The 26,571-nt window shown below is 39.3% G+C and overlaps 3 protein-coding genes across 4 annotated transcripts in view; 1 reads left to right on the forward strand and 2 right to left on the reverse strand.

Annotated features, from left to right (window-relative positions):
- Nucleotides 1–6,910, forward strand: part of LOC103278210 (galactose-3-O-sulfotransferase 2) — a 29,555-nt gene extending 22,645 nt beyond the window's left edge. Inside the window, exon 4 of the mRNA XM_008106353.3 lies at nucleotides 1,767–6,910. Coding sequence (XP_008104560.1) covers nucleotides 1,767–2,606 — 840 coding nt within the window. The 3' untranslated portion in view covers nucleotides 2,607–6,910. The remainder of the gene's footprint in view (nucleotides 1–1,766) is intronic.
- A 1,351-nt stretch (nucleotides 6,911–8,261) lies between these two features.
- LOC100561817 (aquaporin-12) lies at nucleotides 8,262–14,151 on the reverse strand. The gene is made up of 3 exons (XM_003218359.4): nucleotides 12,496–14,151; nucleotides 10,490–10,606; nucleotides 8,262–8,812 (listed from the first exon to the last, which is right to left on the reverse strand). The coding sequence occupies exons 1-3, from the start codon at nucleotides 13,100–13,102 to the stop codon at nucleotides 8,628–8,630; spliced, it is 909 nt and encodes a 302-aa protein (XP_003218407.1). The 5' UTR covers nucleotides 13,103–14,151; the 3' UTR covers nucleotides 8,262–8,627.
- A 1,667-nt stretch (nucleotides 14,152–15,818) lies between these two features.
- Nucleotides 15,819–26,571, reverse strand: part of pak2 (p21 (RAC1) activated kinase 2) — a 48,574-nt gene continuing 37,821 nt past the window's right edge. For both annotated transcript variants that reach the window (XM_062976509.1, XM_062976508.1), the window contains exons 10-15: nucleotides 25,420–25,532; nucleotides 23,955–24,072; nucleotides 23,349–23,448; nucleotides 22,471–22,667; nucleotides 20,497–20,634; nucleotides 15,819–19,446 (exon numbers count right to left, since the gene is read on the reverse strand). In XM_062976509.1, coding sequence (XP_062832579.1) covers nucleotides 19,360–19,446; nucleotides 20,497–20,634; nucleotides 22,471–22,667; nucleotides 23,349–23,448; nucleotides 23,955–24,072; nucleotides 25,420–25,532 — 753 coding nt within the window. In that variant the 3' untranslated portion in view covers nucleotides 15,819–19,359. The remainder of the gene's footprint in view (nucleotides 19,447–20,496; nucleotides 20,635–22,470; nucleotides 22,668–23,348; nucleotides 23,449–23,954; nucleotides 24,073–25,419; nucleotides 25,533–26,571) is intronic.

Consider the following 26,571-nt stretch of genomic DNA (forward strand, 5'->3'; position numbering starts at 1 on the left):
GAGGAACCACAGCTGAGTCAGATTGCGCTCGACGGGACTCCTCATGAGCCTTCTTAAAGGCTATTTTAATAGCAGAGGAGGACGGAGGGGAGCCGATACGAGAGCGGATCGAGGTCACCGAAGCCAGAGAGCTCGACGTCGAGGAAGGCCCCACCTTTCCGGAGCGGGTCGACACGGTAGCCGTCGTCACAGTACACGGTGGCTTGACCGGTTTAGCGGCCCTGGAGGTCCTGGACGCCCTGGACGAGACCGAGGAGGCCTTAGCTGTCGGAGGCTTAGCTGGTGGCGCCGACATAGCTCTCAGAGCTGAAGACGACGACGTACCCGACGTCGACGGAGTCGGTTCTGGCGCGAGAGATCTTTCGTAGAGCGCCGCTCTGAGCCTAGCGGCTCTGTTCTTTCTGGCCTGAGCCGTGAGAGCTAGGCAGAAGCGGCAGGTACCGACCACATGAGTCTCGCCAAGACAGAAGAGGCACTTGGCGTGGCCGTCTGAATCAGGAATTTTAGCAGCGCACTGCGTGCAGCGTTTGAAACGAGTAGAAGACATGCGAAGAGTCCGAAGTGAACCTTGCGGCGGAAAAAAAGGAACTGGAGAGCGGGCGCCTGGGGCTGCCTTATATGCCCCTTGGGAAGGGGGGCGTGGTTACCGCCAAAATTTGAACTTCAACTTGGAAGAGTTTCCGTCGGAACCTGCGCAGGCGCAGCTTCTCCATTAGTGTGCATTCACAGAGTACACGAAGAAAAAAGTCAATTTAAGATAATAAAAAACAATACTTTAAAAATAAATAAATAATGTGTTGTTTAAAACCAGACAAGTTAAAACCAGTTAAATCCATTTAAAATATTGTATTTACTCAATTCTAAGTTTCAGGATTTTGAAAATTGAGGTGCACATTAGATTTGATGGTGCATTCGACTTGAGTAAATATGGTAATATTGACCTTAGCACATGAACAAACTGGATAAAATAAGCCCCAAAAGGCTTTACTAAAAGGCTGTGTTTGAACATGTTTGAAATAACAACAGTATTGGTGCCAGCTAGGCCTCTGAGGGACTGCTATTCCACAGCCAGGATGCCACAGCAGAGAAGGCCCTGTCACGCATCCTCCCATGAATGTGTTGCTTCCACTGGGACTTTACACAGGATTGGAGAATATATTCATATCTCATAGAGCTGCAGTCTAGTTAGCAATATATGGGGGAGAAAGAAAGGGAAAGAAAAAAGAACTAGCAAAAAGAGGAAGACTGCACTATTTTAACATGGACAGGTCAGTGAAGATCAGTGCACTGAACTACTGTACAACAATTGTTGTTGTACTCAACTCTTATAATCCCTCACCATAGCCCCCAATGGCACAATGGGTTAAACCCTTGTGTCAGCAAGACTGCTGATCGACAGGTCGGTGGTTCGAATCCGGGGAGAGCAGGTGAGCTCTCTCTGTTAGCTCCAGCTCCCCATGCAGGGACATGAGAGAAGTCTCCCACAAGGATGGTAAAAACATTAAACATCTGGGTAATATCCTTGCAGATGGCCAATTCTCTCACACTAGAAGCTACTTGCAATTTCTCAAGTCACTCCTGACATGCAAAAATATCCTTCACCATTTATTATTGTTAGGACTAATGGCATCTGACACTATCTAAAGAACTATAGCTTGCCGTAGTATAGAGATTTGCTGCAAAAAACCTCATGGGAAAATGAGAAAGAGCTGATTTTTTAGATTTAGCTGATTTTTCTTTCATTTTTCTGTTGCTACCAATTCTAGGTTGCTAAAGTAATGGGAAATACTTCCTTTTACTTTGCCATCCTCCGGAATCCTGTTTATCTCATGGAATCTTCATTCAATTATTATAAAGGAACATCGTCATTTGCCAAAGCCAAAAGCTTAGAGGAATTTCTCAACCAGACTTCCCGGTTTTACAATGCCTCAGCCAGGGATAGCCCCTATGCCAAAAATTTAATGACCTTTGATTTTGGATACAACAACAATGGAAACTTCTTCCCGAAACGTATCCAACTCACGGTGAGAGCCATTGAGGCAAAATTTGACCTTCTCCTGATCTCAGAATATTTTGATGAGTCCATGGTGCTGCTGAAGAAGCTCTTGTGTTGGGACCTGGATGATGTGGTCTCCTTCCCTCTCAACAGCAGGCACAACAGCTCCAAGAACCATCTCTCAGAAAGCACCATAGAGCAGATCAAGAACTGGAACAAGCTAGACTGGGAACTTTATGTGCATTTCAATAGGACCTTTTGGGAAAAGATAGATTTGCACATTGGTCAGGAGCTCATGCAGCAGGAAGTGAAGTTGCTTCAACAGAGACGCAAGCAGCTGGCTGAGATTTGCCTTCAAGAAGGTGGAGGCATAGCCCCCAAGATGATTAAGGATCGGGAATTGGCACCATTGCAATATGGAAAGGCAAAAATCCTGGGCTATAACTTGAAGGATGGGCTAGATAATGCAACAAGGCAGATGTGCCAAAGCTTGGTGACACCTGAACTTCAGTATAGTAAACTCCTATACAGGAAGCAGTTTCCCAAGAAAGCTTTGAAGCTCAGCAATTCAGCTCGCTTGGCAAATCTACACTACCGCAGGACAGTTTGAAAACAAAACAATGAGACACATATTTGTTAGGCTCTGATACACATTCTGACATGATCAAGACTGGCTAGGCTGCTGGCCTGAAGAAGAATGGAAAGGGCAGCTACAGAATATGCTAATATCAAATGCACATCTTTCATTAAGTTATTACTAGCACTTTAAAATGTATCAACCTGCTTATGTGCCTTTCATCCTGCATCCTTAAGCAGTCATACAGATACTAAAGTCCCTGCAGCTTGGGTGGAAACTCGTGTTTTGTTAGATGCTACAGTACAAATCCTTTCCTTCACCATTTGGTTATGCTATCTGGGTCCAAAGGACATTGGAATTCAACATTATTTGGAGGGCCACAAATACCCCACCCATGTCTTATAGCTTTCTCTTTTCCATGATTACTCCAAGGCGAAAATCACCATCCAACAGTTAAAAGCTAGAAACATCCAGACAATAATTGTTCCATAGTAAACTACATCAGATACTGCTGAATTGGCTCCTTGGAGAACTGAGCACAGGAAATTCTCTCCCATGAAACTTATATCAGAGTACCCTTACAAATGGAGTACCCTTTCCCCACTTTCCAAAGTACATAATCCAACAAAATATTTTTGGTACCTATGACAGGAAAGTTCACAAAAGCTTGTCTCCCATTGGTTAGCAATAAAAAAATAAAATAACACCGTAAATTAAAAAACTGCTAGCCTTTCTTTAGACACTAAACCTGCCACCAGACTCAACTGCCTCAACTCTGCCTGATGTAAGGAACTCTCAAGTTTGATATTCCTCTCTCACACTTTCACACAGCCTGCTATTGTACTGAGGATCTTTCATGCAGAACGATTGGATTCTGTATTTCCAAGTAGCATGTAGGTGTAGAGTAGATATGTCGTTTCCCTGTGGGGCGGGGAAGACACATTTTGAATCAGGTGTGGATTGAAACAAAGTTGACAATTTGTCTCATGCAAATAAATTTATTTGTGCATATTTACCAAGATGTTACAGGAAATAAGTTCTGATAATCAGATAAGTGGCAAAAGTGAACCATGCTAATCCAGTTACTATTATTTTATCAGCATGGCAAAATCTAATATATTCTACCTAACATAACCAGAGGACCACATTTTCCTAATATAATCTACAATGATGATTTGTGACACACTACGTGATTACACTTCTTGTTGCTTCTGCACCCAAATGTTTTCCTGAATAGTGTTTTTAAAATATTGTCAACAACAAAACCAACTCATTTGTTTTGTTTGTAAGCATATTGCTTGTGTCTCCCCCTTTATAAAGCCCAACAATATACAACATAATGAAACTTTTTTCCATTAAAATTCCATACAGTGTCTGAAACATCACCTAAAAGCTAGACCTTTTTTAAAAAGGAAAAAGAAAAGAAAGTGTGGATTTTTTGCAAAAAAAAAAAAAAGTAAATGCCAGTGAAACAAATATTCATTCATGGACTAAAATATCTCAAAAGACATACAATACAAAGTTACATTTTCTAAAGCTTACTGAATTCAGTGAGACAGCGTTAAATATGTATTTGCAGGGGGGCTACAACTGAAATCTTATGTACAGTTATTCAGTGAAACTTAATGCCCAAATATTAGATCGAGCTTTCCAGTGGATCTTGCCTGCTAAGCAGGATCAGCCCTGTTAGTACTTGGATGGGAGCCCACTGAGGAATAACAGGCACTGTTGGCTATATTTCAGATGATGGCAATAACAAGCCGCTTCTGAGTATCCTTTGCCTCAGAAAGTTTTGAAATTCAAGGGGTTGTCATAAATCATCAGCTGACCTGAAGGCATATGTTTTACTTTTGCCATCAGGCAAAGTAAAGCAATTGCCTCCACCTCTCAAGCTGTTTTCTGCAATATTAATTGTTTTAGGGTTCCTACATTATTTTTATTTCTTGATTGTATTCAAGCATATTCCCCATCAATGCTGTAAGAAGACTAAATTGCAAATCTAACCAATTTCTATAGGTAAAATTAGGGCAAAGAATACCAACTGTTTCCACCCAAACAACAAAATGTCTTGGACCAGCTCTATGCAGGGTTTCTGATGGCAGGGTTATTATGACACCCTAAATACTAGAACTCAATGGAGCAATGGGTTCAAATTACAGGAAAGGATATTCCACCTATTTGGAAGAACTTCCTGAATGAGAAGTATTCAACTCTCTGCCTCAAAGTGTGGTGGAGGCTCCTTCTTTGGAGGCTTTTAAACAGAGGCTGGATGGCTATCTGCTGGGGATGCTTTGATTGTGGTTTTCTTGCATGACAAAGCTTGGACTGGATGGCCGGGTGGTCTCTTCCAATTCTATGAGTCTTATGATTCTAAACTTGTTTGTTAAGAAAACTAGCCCCTGAAAGTTCACTGGAGCTTAATGCCTCCTAAGTATGGGTAGCTTTAGGCTGAAATCCAATTGTTACACTCAATTAGAATAGACCCATTGAATCAGTTAAATTTAAATAAGTGTTGGTTTCCTAAATTCTGGATTTTCATTGCTGTTTTAAGTTTTCTTTGTCGAGAGAAAAAGCAGGGTATGAATAAACATTTCATCACAATCACTATTGCCACCACCATAACCATCACCATCATCATAGATGCAATGAGTCTCATACTGGGACTAACAATTCAGCCTAAACTTTCATCTTTAATTGCAACAGGGTTGCCTCCATTGGCATTGAAGGTTTTAGATAAGAGGAGAGGAAATAGAACAGGATGAGCACTTATAGTCCTCAAAATGTTGTTGAACTGCAACTTACATTAATGCCCTAGCTAACTGTCCAGCAACATCTCAAAAGGCATCAGTTGCCTACTAGTTCAATAGAGTTAAAATGACTCTTTAACTGGTTAAATAATAATTCACCTTGCTCAATGTTGACAGAGAGATTTGTACTTTCAGTACAACTAGAGACCTATCAGCCAATCTAAATAGCACGTTTAATTTAGATTGGGAATAGACTGAATAGTTATCACCTGTGAGGCAAAACTATTAAAAGTTCATTCTGTATCCTAACAGAGGTGCAAGAGCTAGATTGAATTTTGCTAAAGCTGACATTCTATATCCGCATATCTCAGAGTAAGCCAATCATATTGATATACGGCTTAAGTATGAGCAGATATATATCATTACGCTTCTTTGTGGTTTTGGTTACCTTAATGTAAATCCAACTTTACCTTATATTATTCTACAAAATCATCTTATATCCATGTCCTTAACAGAGCTTCAGGAGCTACAATTTCACCCGTTCAGCACCTGTGGATCACCTCTCTCTTCCTGGCTACTTTTCTAAAAAGGCAAAAAGCATGCCAACTACTGGAGAAGTGTTTGAGACATACAGGGCTTTAGCGGGGGGTTAGGGGTTCAACCCCCCCCCCTAAAAAAATTCAGTTTTTAAAACCTGGTTTACTCGTTAATTTTAACTGGTTAACCAAATCCCCATGAGTGTCCACTGAAGTTTATTGATGGAGCCTGATTCTAAATTATTTTGTGTTATGAAACTACTCTTCATGATTCACTTAAAAAAAAGTTTCACCACCCCCCCAAAAAAATTTTTTTTCTGGTTATGGCCTTGGGGACGCCTGCTTTTTACAGGGGTCACCTCTAAGTGGAGCCCTCCCCACTTCCCTTTCCCCCTCAGTGCAGATAGTAGATGTGTGAGTAGATTTATGTTTCTAAAGGTGAAAATGGGTAACTGGTGGCAAAAAGTTTCAGTTCTTGGAGAATTTTGGATTTCTGGACAAGGGAGACTCAAACTGTATTTGATGGTTTTGGTTGTTTTTTCTGCCACAAAATGGTGGAAGGTGTTAGCAGGATTTTTGTCTCACATATTAAAATAACCTCACTAATTGTGGGAACTATGCTCTTTGACTTGGTTGGCTAGGATTGCCATTTGTCAAACTACAGGCAGCATAAGACATTAGGGCAGTGCCTTAAATATCTGATTTATTATCAGCTGTGTTCTCAGTTGACACCCACCCATCCCATTTTGTGAGCTGTGCTCTCTGCCAGTCTTCCCCAACCTGGTGTCTTTTAGTTATGTTGGACATCTCCCACAACTCAACACAACCATGTCTAATGCTGTGTGATGGTTGCATCCCATTAGAAATGGGGGACACCAGGGTTGTGTTCTGTTTTGTGTTACTTGTGCTTAATATATTTTGTGTTTTGAAATGTTTTTTCCTGATCATTTTCCATGTGTTGCACACCACCTTGGCCAAGAATGTGATACCATTTAATAAAAGTGGAATACACAACAATTTTTGCAGTGTTTTCTCTATTAGTAGAGAAGAATTGGAAGTGGTGGGATTACTAAACTCAGATCCTGAGGTTAATTTTGTGTTTTCCCTTAAGAGTCATATAAAAAGGAATACTTTACATGATGTGGTTCTTCCTATAACAGTTTTGCTCTGATAGGATATACGAGACCTCATTAATGTCTCCCTTTTGCAATACAGTACAACCCTCATATCAATAAGACTAGGATTTATGGGCCTCCTGTACAAGCTATACCCTCTTTTCAGCACTTCAGTTTCTTCCATTGGAAATAATAAATTTCGCAAAAATACACAATTTTATATATGTAGGCAAAGTCACTGCATGTTTAGTGATAGATGTGGGATTTTCAGAGGTATAGGAGAAATCTCCTACTCTTCTATGACCATCCTGGCTGGGCATGAGATGGTTGCAACTTAACATATCTATGGACACCACATTGAAGGAAAACTGCTCTGGACTTAGGAACCATAATAGTCAACACTAGATTCCCAAGTACTGTTATAGGAAGAACCACATCATGTAAAGTGTTCCAATATGGTGCTTAGTTGTCAAGCACCATAATATAATAGGGTGGCAGATGAAGGCAGGCACTATTGGTAAGCAAAGCAAATTGGTCTGCTTCAAGCTGCAAAATGAGAGTACTAATAAAAGGTGGATGAGATGCCCAATCCTTTAATGAATGTCAGCCTTCCACCTCAGGTATCAATGTATCTTGGTAAAAAAAAGGCCCCCAAACATCCACAACTTGACATGGTGACAGGGCACTGCAATCTCATTGTATTTCAAGTCCTGATCCAGAAGCAAATGCAGCATTGCTATAGAATAAAATAAACAAACACTGTGAGAGTTTGCTAAAGGGTGATGGGAAACTAAGATTACCACCTATATTAAAACATAAGACTGTAAGGCAGTAGTTCTCAACCTGTAGGTCCCCAGCTGTTTTGGCCTACAATTCCCAGATATCCCAGCCAGTTTACCAGCTGTTAGGATTTCTGGGAGTTGAAGGCCAAAACACCTGGAGACCCACAGGTTGAGAACCACTGTTGTAAGGGAAGGACTAGATCCTGGAAACGTTATTCAGAAAGTTGTAGTCCAAATGGGTATCTTTTGGAGGGGCACATTTCTATCTTTATGGGAAATTAAATAATCAATTGAGTAACAGGCTTTCATTAATTTGTCAATTATTTGTAACTGTACCAAATGTTTGACTTCCTTGGGACAAAATGTGTAATGTATTTTATAAGTGGTATACTCAAAAGCATACCATGACATGAAATATATACTAAATATTCCATGAAGAAGTCACCTAATACCATGATTTTGACAAGCCTTCACAATAAAGTCCAATCAAATTCAGTACACCATGAGATCCAAGCACACATTTTATTTATATTGTTTATGTCCTTTTTTTCTCCAAGGAGCTGAAAATGATATATGTGATTCGCCTTCTGCCTGCTTTATTCTCACAACAACCTAGTGAGGTAGACTAGATGCTAAGCACATCATTTAGCCTCAATTCAAATCAAATGAGCTTCATAGCTGAGATAAGAGTTGAACCCAAATCTCCCCAGTCCCAGTCTGACACGTTTTTCACTACATCACACAAGACAGTTGTCCTTTCCCCATTTCCAGCCAAAATGTTCTGCACCTGAGTTCAGAAAGCCATCAAAATCCCAAAGGTCTCCTGCAAAGGCAGAAAGACACGCAATCCCACATCCGTCTGTGCCAAACTCTTTCACTCTGTTCTTTCAGTTGGTCTTGAGCAGCTGATTGTTTTTTCTGCTTTTCTCCGTTTCTCATTGATATCAGGATTAACTTTCCCCTTGGGTATCCGGTATTTGTTCTTATGATTGTAAAGCAGGTTTTTCTGGAAGATTCGTGGGATGTTCCCCTGATACACGAAGAACGCTATCAGCATCCCTGGAAGAAAGTCAATAATGGAAAGGGATAATTACTTTGTTTTTCTGTGTTTTATTCCAGTCCAGTATATCTTTTCTTGACATGGGAGTACCCTGGGTAGGGTGAAAAAGCCTTCACTATCTCCTAGTCAATGAATGCATCTTCTGTCTACAGGCTTGCTCATACCTCTACTTGAATGGGTATGTCAAAACCTCATCCATTCATTATAAGAGCTAAGCAATCTGATTGTATAATTAGAAGGCATGCACATTTCTATCAGACAACTCCAAGATCTCCATACATGAGTTCTTTCAATCAAGATTGCCTCCAATTCATCTTTGTGCCATGAACATAACTCTTAATGGCAAATGTTTTTGTACTGACATTTCATTCCTGGTAGTTTACAAATCTTATCTCAATCAATTGAGATAAGCAACACAAACTTTCATGGACTATACAGAGACTTCAGAGGCTAGTGGAGGAAGTTATATTAATGCAGAAGGGAAAAGAACCTGTATCTTCATCCTACGCAATGCTTCCATCACATGAACTCCTGGGATTTGCAGTTTGGGGAAGGTATTTAGAATTCTCATTGTGGGAACCCTTGTGTCTCATCGATCTACAAATGCCTTGGGGTTTAGCTATAGCAGTGGTTCTCAACCTTTGGGTCCCCAGGTGTTTTGGCCTACAACTCCTAGAAATCCCAGCCAGTTTATCAACTGTTAGGATTTCAGGGAGTTGAAGGCCAAAAGATCTGGGGACCCACAGGTTGAGAACCACTGATCTATAACAACTAAAGTAGAAACACAGTACCATAAATATGTGGGGTAAAATATCCCATAGTTGCCTCCGTTTACCTAATACTATTAACTATGGCTTCATCACAACTGTAATGTGTCTATTGGAGGCTTGAAGTTTATTTTTTCAGAAAGAGCTCAAAGTTTTTGGAGATCATAATTAAGCTGCTAGATTGAAGTGGATTTCATTCATCTTAATGGAATAGTTTCAAACTTCTCATAGGTGGGGTCCATTTTTATTACTCTTCATATATCTATAGGTATCACATGCATAAATGCTTTCCAGAAATCCTCCATCCTTTTAACAAAGGAAAAATAGTTCTAATAGTAATGCTAGCAAGATTCATATATTTTTCGTTAATAACTTTTTGATTTGATTTCATCAACAATTGACCTTCTGACGAGTGGTATAAATGTCTCCAGAGCCAACTAAGATAGTTTGTGATGCACAACTTATGTTGTTACTACAATTGTATTCATATCTTTCTCCCGGAACTTGAGCAATACTATTTACTGGGCTTGTATTTTATTTCCCAGGATTATTTGGGGACTTATTCAAAATATGGGTTCTCTAACTTTCTAGAAATGTAGCTGTTCCTTTTTCTCTTCTCTGCATCCCACAAATAGCTGGAGCAACTTTTTCCTTTATTTTCTTTTTAGGAACTTAAGAGGAAAATTATGGTGGCATCACTGGAACAACACATATTCTGTGTGGCCACATCCCGTTTCTGGGCTGTTGTTTATTTCAAAGTTCCAATTTTCTTTTTAATTGCAACTTCATTGGTTAATTGGATTGACTTTACGTTCACCATAGTAAACCTTGACATTATGCAGGCATCAGTGTGTACTCCAGTAAGGTCACAGCTGCCGCTAAGCTTTTTTACACCACCCATTCACTCACCTGTGATGGGTGCCAGCCAATACACTTGCATGTATTCCACGAAGCTGTTCCCAGAGCAGGAAAAGGTCACAGCAAAAGCTAATGCAGGATTGAAAAATGCCCCAGTGAAAGGTGCAGCTGGAGGGTGGAAAATAAAAAGTTTTTGTCACCTCCTTTCTTTCCAAAATGGCTTACAATCTAAAATGTCTTATAGAACTAAATGCAATGTGTTGTTAAATGGGCAGAATCATTGGGTTGCTGTGAGTTTTCCAGGCTGTATGGCCATGTTCCAGAAGCCTTCTCTGCTGACGTTTCACCGACATCTATGGCAGGCATCCTCTGAGGTTTGTGAGGTCTGTTGGAAACTAGGCAAGTGGGGTTTAAATATCTGTGGAAGGTCCAGAGAGGGAGAAAGAACTCTTGTCTGCCTGAGGCAAGTATAAATGTTGCAATTGGCCAGCTTGTCAGGCAGATAAGAGTTATTTCTCCCACCCTGAACATTCCACAGATTTATAAACTCCACTTGCCTAGTTTCCAACATACCTCACAACCTCAGAGGATACCTGCCATATATGTGGGCAAAACATCAGATAATGCTTCTGGAACATGGCCATACTTCCCAGAAAACTCACAGCAACCCACTAAATGTAATGTTTACATTTAAATTTCATAGAAAGCTCTAGTAGTTTTGCCAGGGGCATGAATTCTGAATTGCCAATCTGATAGGTAACTCTTGGCAAAAGGTAGAACCTGCGTGCAGTCAGAAAGCAAAATGTCTGTGGCTACTAATTGGCAAGGTTATTTCAGACACCTATTTGGGGCAGGTCTGGTCACCTGGAGTGAAACATTAGGAGCAGGTGAGCATAATATATACACACTTACGGGTAGCAGTATATAGCATATTTTTTATTTATTAGGACCAGCACAATTGCAATGTTATCATACAGAGTTACTGGGGAGTAAATTCCACTTAATTCAGTATGCTCCTGACTTGTATAGGTTCAAATTGTAGGTGCTACAGTTTAACAAAAGGGCTTCTTTCCAGAGAAATCAAAACTGTTCACTTTTAATCAAAACTAAGTCTAAATTGCAGCAAAAATGTGTTATCATTAAAACGACTAGTGTTTGAAGAAGGAACCTAAATGAAAAAGAAGTATCCAAGCTCTAGTTGATGATATGGGTCATTCTAGTATTTTTTAGATTGTTGTAAATACAAGTAAAATTGGAAAGCTTCTTTATTGCTTCGTCCACTTTTCAGAACAAGGCCTGCCCTCCTGGTTTGCTAGCAAATGACATTGTCCCTCCTGCTCTTTGACAAGGTCCATGTAAGTATTCAGGGCCCCCTGGTGGCGCAGCAGGTTAAACCACGGAGCTGCTGAACTTCCTGACCGAAAGGTTGCCGGTTTGAATCCGGGGAGCAGGATGAGCTCCCATTGTTAGCCCCAGCTCCTGCCAACCTAGCAGTTCGAAAACATGCAAATGTGAGTAGATCAATAGGTATCACTCCAACGGGAAGGTAACGGCCCTCCATGCAATCATGCCAGCCACATGACCCAGCTCTTCGGCTTAGAAATGGAGATGAGCACCAACCCCCAAAGTTGGACACGACTACACTTAATGTCAGGGGAAACCTTTACCTTTACCTAAGTATTCAGGATGAGTGGCTTACCAAAATAACCTAAACTGGAATAGCGGAAGCATCACCGAAAGTCAACAGCACAGTGGCTACTGGGGCTGAAGACAATATCAGAGCAAAGAACTTAGCCACAAGAAGGATTGCAACATGGATGGAAAGGAAATACTCAGTGGAGAAAAACCAGACTTTTGGGGAACTGGAAAGCAGGTTATTATATGAACAAAATCTTAACAAAATGTTCAAGGCAGCTGCAATATGCCATATTTAGTACATGTTACAGTACATATGACATCAGTACACAGAAGTTCATCATATATTAAATATTTTGTGTAAAATAGATGATAGACAGAAATGGACAGAGATATGCAGAATACCAGGCAATGATACTTACCTGCATAGGTCAAGGCTGTAACAGTAAGTGCCACGATGGGGATTCTGTACACGGAAGAGCTGTTTTGGAGTCTGAGAATCACTAGCTGGAAAAAAAATGAACATGTGGCTTCCACAAAGATGCCATGGGAGGCAGAGGTGCCTAGAGATGAACTGCAACTCCGAGCCATTAAATTCTGAATCATGTGGAAGTCTGTCAGTTCCCTTGACCAATATTGTTTGGTAAAAATACTGGCTGCTTCCATGCCCAAAAACTGGGCCAAGACTTTGGTGACAGTAGCGCCAAAAGAAGAATCCAAAGCCAGATATTCTTGAAGTGAGACAGAAGGGTTTGCAGATGCTCCATCAAAAGAGGCACCATGAACCAAAAAGAGAAGAAAAAGGAGAGTCAGGTTGACATCGGCACCAAAGCCACCACCCCACGGCCCAATCTCCCTCAGCATTTTCAACTCCAGGCAGCAAGTGCACATCTGGAAGGAGCTCAGCAGTTCGGCCACAAGGCAAATGTACATCCAAGGTGGGAAGATTCTCTTGGAGAGTTTCCTGATCACCTCACAAAGGCCTACAGTGAAGAAGAAAAAGGCAATGGAGACGTTCAGACCTGCCATGCTGGAAATCACTTCAGAGATAGGAGGAGAGCTGTAACAGAAGAACTTCAACGCTTTAAAGAGGGTGGCGGAGGGGGGAGGATTAGCCACCTGCTATTCTCCCACATAAAGGCACCTTTAAGTAAACATGGCACAGGCTGAGAGGCACCTACTTAATAGAGTCATGGAAATCCCTCTGAAAACTAACACATTTGACACCCTGAAGCAACTGGCTTGGACAGACTGCCACTTTCTTATCACCTCCGTATCACCTCTAACCAGAATGTCATCTTTGCTTTCTTTTTTAAAATCATTACCAACAGTCCCAGTCAAAAAGTCTTCAGCTTTGCCTCAAGACATATTAGGTAGAGTTAAAGGTTTTCCCCAACAGTAAGTCTAGTCATGTCTGACTCTGGGGGTTGATGCTCATCTCTATTTCTAAGCCGAAGAGACGGCATTGTCTGCAGACACCTCCAAGATCATGTGGCCGGCATGGCTGCATGGAGCACTGTTACCTTCCCGCCGGAGCTGTACCCATTCATTGACTCACATTTGCATCTTTTCGAACTGCTAGGTTGGCAAAAACTGGGGCTAGCAGCGGGAGCTCACCCCACTGCCCAAATTCGAACCGCCAGCCTTTCGGTCAGCAAGTTCAGCAGCTCAGCAGTTTAACCTGCTGCGCTATCGAGGGCTCCACCAAGACATATTAGTGCTGCCTTTTTATTATGGTGCTCTAAAATTCCAAGATGTTGTTGTTGTTAATTATATTTATTCTCTGCTTTTCTCTTGATCAAGATTAAGCAGCTCACATTAAAAACAATGCAATTTAAAGCCTACAACATATAAATATTAAAATAGAATAAAACCTACAATTGTTAAAACAAGTCATTTAAAATTACTGAAAACAAGTCTCCAGAGCAGCATTAAACTAATTAAACGCTATGATATAATAATAAAATCCATCTACAAGAAGATTCAGTTCTGCAGAATCCCTTGAAGGACCTGAAGACTAGTTTCTAGCAGGTCTTCATTTGTTTCTTAATGGAATTCTTGATTGTACGCCAAAGGAGGGAGAAATGTGTACTTTGCCCTATGATGCTTCCCAGTTGCTTTGTTGGAACAGAGATAACCCTCAATGTGGCTAATTTGGGAGGTGCAGTCTGAACACTGAGTCCTATGTACAATCATCGTCTTTTTTAAATGTCCAAATATGGATGGTAGAACATTTCCTCTCTCCTTCAGCACTGGCTAAACTAGAACTGGAAGCAGGAACAAAAGGTAGGGAGAAGTGGTCATAAGGTTGAACAGAAAGATGCAAAGCAAGATCAGATCACAATCCTGCAGGGATAGTTCGGTCAGGAGGTTGGAAGGAGCAACTCCATTGCCCAAAGAAATCCTGTGCACCCATAAAAATAATTCCAGACGGGTGGAACAACTTCTAGTCGTGTTTCTCAAACTCTGCTCCTCCATGTGTTTTGAACTTCTGCTCGCAGAAATCCCAGGCAGCTTACCGGCTGTTAGGAATTATGAGAACTAAAGTCCAAAGCATCTGAAAGAGCAGTTTGAGAAATACTGAGTTTAGTTCACATTGGTTGATGTGGAAAGATGCCAAGAGCAAAAAAGGCCAAGTAAAGTCCGATGCAAACTCAAGATTAATTGCCAATGCAGTAATAGATTTAGTCCTTTGGCTCCCTAAGTGATGCTCGCAAAAGCAGAAACAAAGGAAGCACATAGATGTTTCTTGTTATAGAGGATTGAAGCTCCACTTGATTTTGTTGTGACAACTGTTTTTGCTTATGTGCTGATCGTCTGCTAGTTATGTTTTGGTTAGCATCTGTCCCTACATGGGCATGCAGAGATTCATGTACTGCATGTAATAGCACCCTAGGTTAAGTTCTAGGTCTTCTCTGAGTACCATAATATTAGATATAAACAAACTTTCTGAGGAAGCATAACCTACAGCACTCATAATTCGGTTCTAAAAGGAAAAATAAGCATATAGTGACCAGATTAAAGAAATTTAATTGTGGATTAACTATCATTAATTCAATGTAACTTTCCATGGTAACTTTTAATCTGTGTTAATAATAGAGTTGAGGTTTCATTAAAGGGTGGAAGAGAAACATCACGTGATTCAAATGTCCGGCCCACAAAGCCCAGCAATCTGCAACATTCTCAAAGTACCTAAAAGGGAAAATATTGTAATGACTTTAGATAAATCAGAAAATAAAGTTACTTTTAATGGACTGCAACTATATTGGTAACTACCCTGAAAGGAACATTCAAGCAGGAATATCAACTACTGTAGCTCGATAGCGCTGGGTGTCATTTATGCATGTGACAATGGAATATACCCTTCAAGAGACCCCTCAACTTCAGGCCCATTTACAAATGAAAATCTAACAGGGTGGTTCAAAAGAGAGGGGAAATACAGAATTAAAGGAAATGTTTGCCATTTGCAAGCATTGCTGAAATTTGTAAGCAACTTTAGCAGCTGTTTACAATGTGGCGGCAGGCATGTGACTAATTATTTGCTGAATAGGAATGTATAACAGCTATAACAAAGATTCAGAAGCATGGAGTTATCATGTGTGTTAGGGAGGCTTTGAAGACAAATTATAACCAGGCTTTAAGTCTGCTCTAAGTGCAATATCACGCCACATGTCCCTGTACAAGAACCAGTCTCTCATCTTACCAACTCAAGAAGACTAGAGCTGCAAAAATGACAACCAGAAAGTATTTTAGAAATGTTTATTTCTAGCCCTGAAAGAACAAAGTTATTAAACATAGTCAAATACAGTAGTTAATATTGCAGTAACAATTAAATAACAGAATGGGATTAAATTAAACAAAAGGCAACAAAATCTGAAGACAGTAAAAACAAAAATCAAAGTTTACACTACTTCTATTTTCATCTGACAAAGTGAAAGAAAGGGAGCAGTGAAGAAAATTGTTTGAAAGTATATTTGATTCGAGCTATGAAGACAAAGAAATTATTTCAAATTTTGGTAGTGGAGTGAATTTACTCTCAACTGCTCCACAGCATAAGTCTGGTGACCACTTACATTTTAAAATACATGCTGACGTGATGACTGTCTCCATTCAAGACAACAAATGCTCATTTTTTTATTTCTAAAAAGCCAGATTCATTTTGATTTCTGGGATCTGGAGAACCCTGGGAGTGCTTAATTCCAGGTAAGCCTGCTTTCATGGAATGAGACACCCTTCTCCTCTCTACAGTTCTCAGTGTGCTATTGCAATCATGTCCATGATTCAATAGCTGACTCCCAAAAATACCTTTTAACCATTTGCACTTTCAATTCATAGTGACTTTGTATTAGTCCTGACTGAATGAAGAAACTATGAAAAGGGTGCCTTGTGCTCTCCACTGCAGGTCCTGCTCTTACTAACAGCTTCTACAGAACTGTCTTCTCTATTTTTCCACTAAAATTGGATCTTGTCCTATGCTGGAGCATTCAAGTTAATGCAAGGCTATTTCAACAATCAAACCAGGTGGATAAAAAGGTCACTATGAATTTAAAGTACTCATATGAATTTGTCAATATATACTGATATTAGCACCCAGAAAATATTTAAGATATATTTAACCAGAAATAAATTCAGAGTAGAAATCCTTCCAACACACTGCTCAAGATTCTCACCTTTTGCCAGGGTATGTTCACTGCATTTAGAAGTCCCCACTGGACCTCAAAGATGAAAAGGCTGCCATGTTTTCACTTCAAAATCAAGCTTTTAAGACACTTGCAGTATATGTCCAATCCATGTACTATAGAAACTGCATGCATAATTACACAATGAACCCAGCTCAGCTCCCTCGTTTTCTTATCCCTCAGCCATATCCCTCAACAAGAACAAGGAAGTCAGGCATCTGCACTGCTATAACACTAAGCTGCAAGTTATAGTTAAGAGTGTCAACTCGGACATACTGTGGCAAAATTCAATACATAAGGACAGAAGAGAAACCATGGGACATGCTCTAACAGCTGCTAAACTAATCCAAATTGGAAGCAATGTAAGCAAAGATTTGGGAACTTTTACAAAAGTCAATTGCTCCAAAAAAATAAAAAGTTAAAAGAAAGTATTTTCGTTTAGAAATATAACTTTCAGAGTAACTTGCTAGCACTAAAAAAAACCATGCACCTAGGACTCACAGGAGTCATGGGTTCCACATATTCCATTGCCAGCAACAGACAAAGACCCAATAGTTAAAGTATGAAAATTAGCTGTAAGGTTTCTTTAAATCTCTTGGTTTGATTCACATATCATCAACTTAAGGGCAACACTATTAGAACTTTTAAAGTAATAGCACTGAAAGCCATAGTGATGAGAAAAGACCAAGACATCATCACATCTCCTCAGAACAAAGCAACACACATTCAAAATGCTTGAAAGTAAACAGAAAGGTTACATGGCTGCAGACTGGAGTGTGGTGCTATTTTCAGCTGCAATAATAAGGCATTTGTTGGTATATAACAGGGCACAAGAATCTGCAAGGTCTGAAGGAATGAACCCTTTGTGATGCATGACTCACTACTCAAAGACCTTGACTAATACACATTTTGCAACCTGTTCATGAAATCCCAGCACAAATGATGTTTTTATGCCAACACATAGAAATATTGTTCACAGATAGAAGAAATGGCTTTCTACTTTTTGTCCAAAAAGCTGTGAGAGGTTGCTTCTTATCTAGGGCTTTAAGATGTTCTGTCAAACATAGTGAGCAGAAATGAGAGAAAGCTACAGCATCAAATTAAAAGTCCCTTATGTTTCTATTTGGCACATTATCATTCAGGAAGTTTCCATCAAGATAAGCTGCACATAAACCACAGTGGTTTTAGAAGGCCGATGTGAGTGACAAGGAAATTCCAATGGCATATGTGGCCACCTCAACCAGAACATCAGTCCATCTGTAGTCCCAATTACTTTCTTTCATTTAGGGAGGCACTTGTTCTTGTGTTCATCTTCGTCCACAGTAGTTGATTAAGTCTTTCAAGAGAAAGGACGACCATGGAAAATGCGTTCCTCCAGCCATTCACAAGCCAATTCAAGTGCTGAATCTAAGCTACTCTACTGCCTCCCATTTTTGTTTCCACAGAATAGCACTTTTGGTGTTCAGAAGCTTCAATTGGCTGAATTATACAAAAAGTCTTAAATCTTCTATTTTATTATTTTTTTTGCAAATCTGAAGGGTCTTTGTTAGTAGAAATGGTGCATATATATTTTAATATATTTATATATAGAAAGGAAGAGAGCCCTAATACTTAGTTCTGACTTCTCCAAAGTTGCTTTTGGAGAGAAAATGTACAACATATACAAAATGTATTTAATACAAAGAAGGGTAATTTAAAAATTCAGAAGGCACCAGCATAAAGCCCAAAGCCCAAGTAAGAACATGGATACAGCACTCTGCTATAAAACAACACACTTTCAAGACATCCCTTTAAAACATTATTGAGAAACCTACATAAACAAGGGAGGAGTGGAAGACAATTCACAGGAATGGGGTTTTCTCCCCATGCCCAGAGGATGGTTTGAGCATTAAAGAAATACAAGACTTTCCTCCTTTTCCCCACGTGTATTCACTCTCAACAACTCAAGACACATCTTTCTTTTACGTTAAGAAGTCCATGCAACAAAATTCTACATCAAACATGGCTGAGACTCTTAAGTCCCTCTCTACCCACGTTCTTCTGTCTTTAAGAACACTCACAGAAAAATTAGGTTTCTAGGTAGTCAGGGGGTTAACATTTTAACAGTTATAACTAAACTGAAGCTTAAGAGAAAGGAAATAGTAACTTTCACATTTCTATCGTATCTGCTTTTAATAACTCAGAGCTTGCCATATTCTGAATGAATGACTAGATGAAAGAAAGAGGGGAAGGTCAGCAAATCAATGTAACATGCCTTCCCTTATAAGCTTGAATCTGTAGTTCAAGTATTGAAAGTGCCATGAAGACCACAATGAGTGGGATCTGGTACAGCAAAGTCATCAAAAACAACTCGCAGGCAGAGCAAAATGTATTACTGAGCTGTTTGCAGAAGTGGTGAAAAGGCCAGTGATTCAGCTCACAACTTCTTCCAGACTCTAAGAAGAGTTCACTAACATCACTGGTTTTTTTTTCTTTGCTTGTGTCTTCAAGGTGAGATTTTTCCCCTTCTGCAAATATCCAATCCCCTAACAAGAGCAACAATTTATATATTACGAAGATTTTTTAAAAAAATAAAGAACAAAAATAAAGACGGCCACGGCAGCAATGCTAACGGTTACTCTTCATTGCTTCTTTGGCTGCTAGGATCAACGGCGTCAAGCTTGACAAAGGTTTGGCCAGTTTCAGGAAAGGATGCTAACAAGAAGAGAAACAGACAAACTTTTAATGAAAGAACACCTCAAGCTAAGTAACAAAAGCTTCATTTCAAGACTACTGCTTTGCAAGCAATAAAAGACTTTTATATAATAAAAGACATATATATGTATAACATATCACACTACAGTACTTTATACTACATATAATGCAGATGCTCAGCATTCGAATCAGGTTAAAATGTAATACATAGTTTGAGTTTGAAGTATACCAACAGTGCCCTTAGACGCCTTTCTCTTGAGAAAACACTATGATGGGATCGTATCACATGTATGTTATACAATTCACTTTTCTCTCTTAACTTCCTATGAGTGCAAATCAGAATTAAAAACCATTATATTGGCCAACACACATTTTGGTGCCTCAAATGTTAGATCTGATTCTGGGTATATGTGACCTTCTGATTCCAAAAATAGCACTAGTTTCTCCAATCAGCTCTAGTATTCGAGATACAGAATACACAGCATCTACCAGTCTTCATCTGCTCGCCCATAGAAAACCATGATAGCCATATTTAAGATACCAGAGCAAATACAATCTATCAAATTCAATTTACTGAATCAGTGTTCCAAATAACCCAGGGAAGAGGCCTAAACACCAAGACATCGACATTTATTTTATTTTATTTTTTATTTGGGGGGGGGGGGGGGGTTGGGCTGTGTTATTTGAAGCAGACTTCGAATTTCAGGTTACAAAAATCCTTGTTTGCTTAGTTTAGATGCAACAAGAAACTACATTAGATAAGTAATCAGAGTATGCAAGAAAGGGAGATGCGTGGAACATCAGGAAGAATTACAGATGAGATGGATTCCATTAGCAGTAAAAGGGAAGGCTGAGCACCTGATCTAGCCAAAGTAATGGCACTGTGAATTTCCCTACCAAGCATCTCTCCATATGTAAAATGACTTCTCTTTACTTTTGCATTCCCACTTTTTGTGCTCTTCTTCTGCACTGACTATATCAATCCTGTATATAAATCAACCTTCTAGTAGAAAGTATACATGCTGTTTGTCAAGGTAATAGTTAATTTACCTGTAACAGGTCTTTGCCTGACCCTCTTTTCTCAACATCCATTTCCAAACAGCTATTTAGAAAGTCACGGAATATTGGGGAGAGTTTTTCAGGATTTTGTAGTTCTGGGGTGCCATTAGTTGCTATCAAATACAGTGCCTGCAATGAAAACAAACAAACTCGGTTACAAAATCTAAAAGATGGTTTGCATTCAACTACACAGGTACACCTCAGTTAACACACTTGAAGTGCTCCTGGGCATTACTACTTTTGCAGAAAATGCCTGTACTACAAATCAACAGTTAAGCAGAGAGCTCTCCTGAGCAGTGCTTTGCAGCTAAGAACATTTGGGCAATTCTAGCAATTCTGTTAATTCATATCAAGTAAAAAGTCAACTGGTATGCCTAGCCGTGCACATCAATCAATCTGTTGTAAGCAGAATGGGCAATTAAAACCTATTGACTTAATAAAAGATTTGCTCCTAACAGAGATGAAAACTGGTGAATATGTCTATTGATATTGATTGACATGGAAATCTTCATTTTTGGTTTCTTCTTGGGAGTGTGGCTATAGGGACTTGCAAAATTTACCACTGCACCTCTCAAAAGAATAAGCATTGTGCTACAACCCCAGGAGTTAATAAATTCCTTTTATGTGGAAATGACAGTAGATGACTCTCCTTAAGACTAGAAACTTTGTAGTATGTTTTTCTTTGCAAAGCCATAATCCCATAATAATAATAATAATAATAATAATAATAATAATAATAATAATAATAATAATAATAAATCTTTATTTGTACCCTGCCACCATCTCGCCGAGGGGACTTGAGGTAGTTCACAGAAGCACTGCAAGTACCACATATGAACAACAATATACAAGTATAACTACATGACATAAGTATCCTATAAAATCCTATATATGCAAACAAAAAACAGCCACAGAACCGAAACAGGGGATGTTTGTAAAGATTTCTGCTAAACACCTTTATTGCATTTTAACTGAAAAACAGCTTGCTTCTTAAGCACCATTTGAGAAGTGGAAATGGAGATGTATAGGAACCTCCAATTGTATAGATGCCATTTTCAGGGGTTGGCAATTTTGGAAGGTCAAGGGACCATATTAGCTACCAATGAGATTTGGGAGGGCCACTCACCACCAATAACCCCCCCCCCCCCCCCAAATTAAAAGAAATGCCCCCTAGTTAGTGTTGGGGCCAGTTTTCCATATCTTTAGCCTCCCACCCACATACATCCAAGGTCATCAGAAACCTTTTAAATAGCAGAAAGTGAACAGAAGTTACTTGTTGGCTACTTCCTGTAAAAACAACACTTATGTTGGTCCAAAGGACGCCAAAAACATGGTGAAAATGTGACCATGTGCTCCAGAAGACTGTTCAGGGAAACAAATTTTATTTTTAAAAACCTGCCATCTGAAGGGCTGAAATGACAGTTTGCAATATAGCTAAACCTCAGAACTGTGATTTTATAAGATAGTCAATGATCTTAGGATCAATTAGGACCAATAAAGTACGTAATATATCAAGTATGGACAAACTGCAATCTTCCATCTCACCCAATGCAATCCTCACAAACCCTCTGCAAACAATCATGCTGCAACAATCTGCCTCTCCTCCAGTAGCCCACTGAATGAGGTGGGAGAAAGGTGTGGTGGTGAGCTGGCAACCGTAATAATTTTGGCATTCTCATATCCACTACCATCAAGAGAATGTGGATGTTTGATTTTAAAAGATTCCACAATTGTTCTAGTTTAGAGGTTAGTAGATATTTTTCTGGGAGTACTCTTAAGAGTACTTTTTCCCAAAAAGAGAAAGCATCATGAAGTAGATTTAGATGTGTAGTGAAACGGCCTTCTGCCTCACTTGATGCTAAAGCTGCTGATGATTACTGTAAGAAGTAAATGTTTCCACTTGTAAAATATTATATACATCTTGCTGCTATTAGTTTACATCTATACCAAACAACAATGCCTTACCCTCAAGGGGTTTTCATTGAGATATGGGGGCTCGCCTTCAACCATTTCAATAGCCATGATGCCCAGAGACCAGATATCCACTTTAGGGCCATATGCCTTCCGTGTGACCACTTCAGGAGCCATCCAGTAAGGTGTCCCAACCATAGTGCTACGTTTGCTCTGCTCTGGAGTAATCTGAGCGCAGAAACCAAAGTCAGCTGAAGAAGGAGAGAGGGAGAACATGTCAAATAAATGTGGCAGGTTTCATGCTTATTACTGGAATCATCTTGATTGTCATCATTGCCCCAGGTAAGGTTCCATAAAGATATGTCAAGCATTTTAGAGTGCACATTTATGTTCACTCAATACTTCACAGGGCTGTGGCAAATATTGTTCACTTTTTCATTGTCTTGTTACTATATTTGTAATTATCCTAGAAGGATACTATAACATCTGAACTGAATCCTACTGTAAACTGAAGAGGATGATGCCTGTACGAAGACTAAGGTGAAATGAACAGTTTCACAGTTAATCAAAGCTGCCACCTACTGGTTTAAAAATAAGCACAAACTTAATACGGAAACAGAGCTGAGTGTATAAGTGAGCTGACAACTAGGATGGCTTATTTTAACATTACAGCCAACAAATGCCTTGCTATATGGGCTTCCAGGTTTGTCATTTATACTGCAAATATACGCAAGCATATACTATTGAGATAAGATAGTCTTCTTATCCCTCAGACACATGTTCCAAACTTTGTAGCTAAGAGCGGCTAAGCCTTAAAATCTATTCAATGATGGTTCTTCCACTGAAATCCGGTGGATCCTGAAGTAAATGTAATCTACATACAGAAATATTTTTAGTCACATATAGCAATGTTGGAACTATTATGAACTTACTCAGCTTAACGGATCCATCCATTCCCAAGAGCACATTGTCACTTTTGATATCTCTGTGAATCACCTGATTTGCATGGAGGAATTCCAGTGCCTGAAGACACTATGAGACAACAAAAAAGGATTACTGTGTGAAGACATGTAAATATACATTGAATGAACAGTTTAATTAAAATAATACAGCTGTTTCCCCAAATTATCTTTTTTTTCCTTTTGTGTACCACAGCTAAGAAACATCCAAACGTCATCAAAGACCTGAAATACTTTTAACAAAAAGTAACAAAAACATTTCAGAAAATTATCACCTAATTGCAGCAGTACACTTTGCTTGTGGCTAGAAATAAGCCTGTGCATATAAATGTATTAATAGCTTTATTTGAAAAAAAATATTTAAAATCTATTAATCAAAAATAGATGAGAGTTTCCTTAAGTATTTAACCCTGTGAAATGAATTTATATTTCAATAGCTATAGAGACTAGCATGACCATTCCAAATGTTGACCTATACCTTTCCCCACTCAATGCCTTTAAAAAACCTCCCAAGTGTTAAAAATAACTTTGCATCAGCAACTGAAATACAATCCTTCCTTCCAATTAGCCATCACCCACCTCTCTGCAGACAGCAGCAATCTGTGCTTCATCCATACAAGTCTCTGTAACTACATCTGTGAGAGATCCACCAGCCAGATATTCCATTACGACAAAGAGTTCATCCCCTACTAGGTAACTAAGGTAGAACATGAAAAAAGTTAAAACTTCAATAACCGAGACGTAGTGTGAAAAGCAGAACTTACATTTCAATAAAGGGACATTCTCCCAAAGGGGCATTCTCAGCTATTGGTGCTGGGGAACACCTGTTGGACTCCTTGGCCACTGGTCTGTGGGGTCCCTCAGGGCTTTGTGTTGTCCCCCCATGCTGTTCAACATATACATGAAACCACAGCAAGAAGTTGGTGCCATATATATGCAACTTTATCATTCCCCTTCCACCTAATTCTAAGGAAGCAGTTCCTGTGCTATACCAGTGCCTCTCAGCTATGATGGACTGGATGAGGGCAAACAAATTGAAGCTTAATTCAGACAAGACAGAGGTGCTCCTGGTCAGTTGAAAGACAGATCTGTGAATAGGGATTCAACCTGTGTCAGATGGTGGGTCGCACAGCCCCTGAAAATGCAGGTTCGCAGTTTGGGGGTCCATCTGGATTCAGCTCTGAACCTGGAGACCTCCGTATCAGCAGTGACCAGGAGTGCTTTTGCACAGTTAAAGCTAGTGCACCAACTGCGGCTGTTCCTGGAGAGGTCGGATCTGGCCACGGTGGTACATGCCTTGGTTACATCCCGGCTGGCCTACTGTAATGCACTCTACATGGGGCTGCCTTTGAAAATTGCTCAGAAACTTCAGTTGGTCCAAAGAATACCAGCCAGCCTGTTAACTGGGGCTGGCTACAGTGAGTGGACAACTCCTCTGTTGTGATAGCTCCATTGGCTGACAACACATTTCCAAGCACAATTCAAAGTGCTGGTTTTGACCTACAAAACCCTATAGGGCTCTGGTCCAGATTATCCGAAGGACTGTATCTCTTTCTATTAACCTGGTAGACAACTACGATCTATTTAGAAGGGTCTGCACAAATGTGTTTGGTGGGAACACGGGAGAAGGTCTTTTAAAATTTGCTTTGTTTTAAATTGATTAAAGTGTGTGAGTGTTTAGTTGCCTTAAGTCCCCTTGATGAGAAAGGCAAGGTATAAATAAAGTAAGTAAGGTAAATAAAAAAGGAACTGAAGGAGTCAAACGCTTTACTTTTCTAAAAAGTAAACCACGATTCCATCATTGGCAAGTATGTTGTTAGGAACCAAAATCTGATATCAATTTTCTTGTTCCCAGGGTGAGGGTACTCTCACATTACCTAAATATAGCATTATGATCTGACTTTAGCTGCTATTTGTGTAGTATAAAGAGCCCTGACTCTTGTAATTCTACAAAACAATGACATGTAAAATGTCTCACTTAAAAATATTATGCATTTATTTGTTGCAAAAAAATTGTTGCAAAATTAACCACATGCTTAATTACCTGTCTAGAAAGTTGACTATATTTGGGTTCTTCAGTTCTTTCATTACTAAAATTTCATTGATAATTAACTCTTTCTTGGGCTGTTTCTGAAGATTTATCTGTTTAATGGCAACCTAGAAGAAAAACCCAAAGTGACAAAAATATTTAAATATAACAAGTTTAGTATTTGTCCAATATTAACTATTGTAAAGGTTACAATGGCAAAAGAAAATGGTAGCTTCCCTGGCCACTCTCAAAGAGATGAAAGCATCATATAACATTTGATTTTCCTGATCCATAATCTATATTCTAGAGAAGTGGCTACTGTCAGGGAAAAAAAAAAAAGCCAGAAAGGCAAGGAAGGTAATTCAAAAACCACAAGAAAGAGTTTTAGTTATGCATTTGACACCACATTACCCACAGAAAATTTCAAATACTTGAACTAATTACTGAAAAAAGCACAGCAGGACTACAGCTGAATGTTAAGGGAAGAAATATAATGACTACAGATTATTTACATAACTTTAAAGTGGATGATAAAGACATCTAAATTTTATAAACCTTGGCTCAGTCATTAATCAAAATGGGTAGTGTTATCAAATCAAAGAAAACTCGAGCTTTTGAAGGGCAGCTATGAAGGAACTAATAAAAAGTAAAAGAACATATCATTAAATTCCAAAGATAATTCCAAAGTCAAATCCATATTGTTTCCCATTTCTATGTATTGTTGAGAAAGCTAGCAAGAAATAAAACCTGAAGTGAAAAGAATCAACTTTGAAATCTGATATTGGAGATCAGTTTTAAGGAAACTATGCATTGAGAAAAGGACAAATGAATGATTCCTACAGCAAATTAATTATCACTAGATGTCAAAATGAAGAAACTTAAGCTGTTGTACTACGGACATATGATGAGATGGCATGACTCAAAAAGCATGATAATGTTTGGTAAAGTAGCACAAAAAATTGAAGACTATATTACAGATGGATTGATTCATTAAGCTGGTAAAAGGTTTCTGAAGCTCCTCATATCCCCAATCTTTAAAGGCAATACAGCACATTTCTGGGACATTTTTCACCCCAAAACTGGGCAGAAAGCCCCAATATAAAAGCACCCCATCCCACTACCAAAATCCCACTATCCACAAATATCTGCTTTCCTCACAGACCTGAT

This window comes from Anolis carolinensis, chromosome 3, assembly GCF_035594765.1.
Source record: "Anolis carolinensis isolate JA03-04 chromosome 3, rAnoCar3.1.pri, whole genome shotgun sequence".
Lineage (NCBI taxonomy): Eukaryota > Metazoa > Chordata > Lepidosauria > Squamata > Dactyloidae > Anolis > Anolis carolinensis.

Bases quoted from the DNA above. Each gene is read 5' to 3' on its own strand.
- LOC100561817 (XM_003218359.4), bottom strand. From the start codon at position 13,102: ATGGCAGGTCTGAACGTCTCCATTGCCTTTTTCTTCTTCACTGTAGGC. The intron at 10,607-12,495 runs GTAAGTATCATT...TCCACCCTCCAG, and splicing joins TACAGCCTTGACCTATGCAG to CTGCACCTTTCACTGGGGCA. The intron at 8,813-10,489 runs GTGAGTGAATGG...ACTTTCTTCCAG, and splicing joins TTGGCTGGCACCCATCACAG to GGATGCTGATAGCGTTCTTC.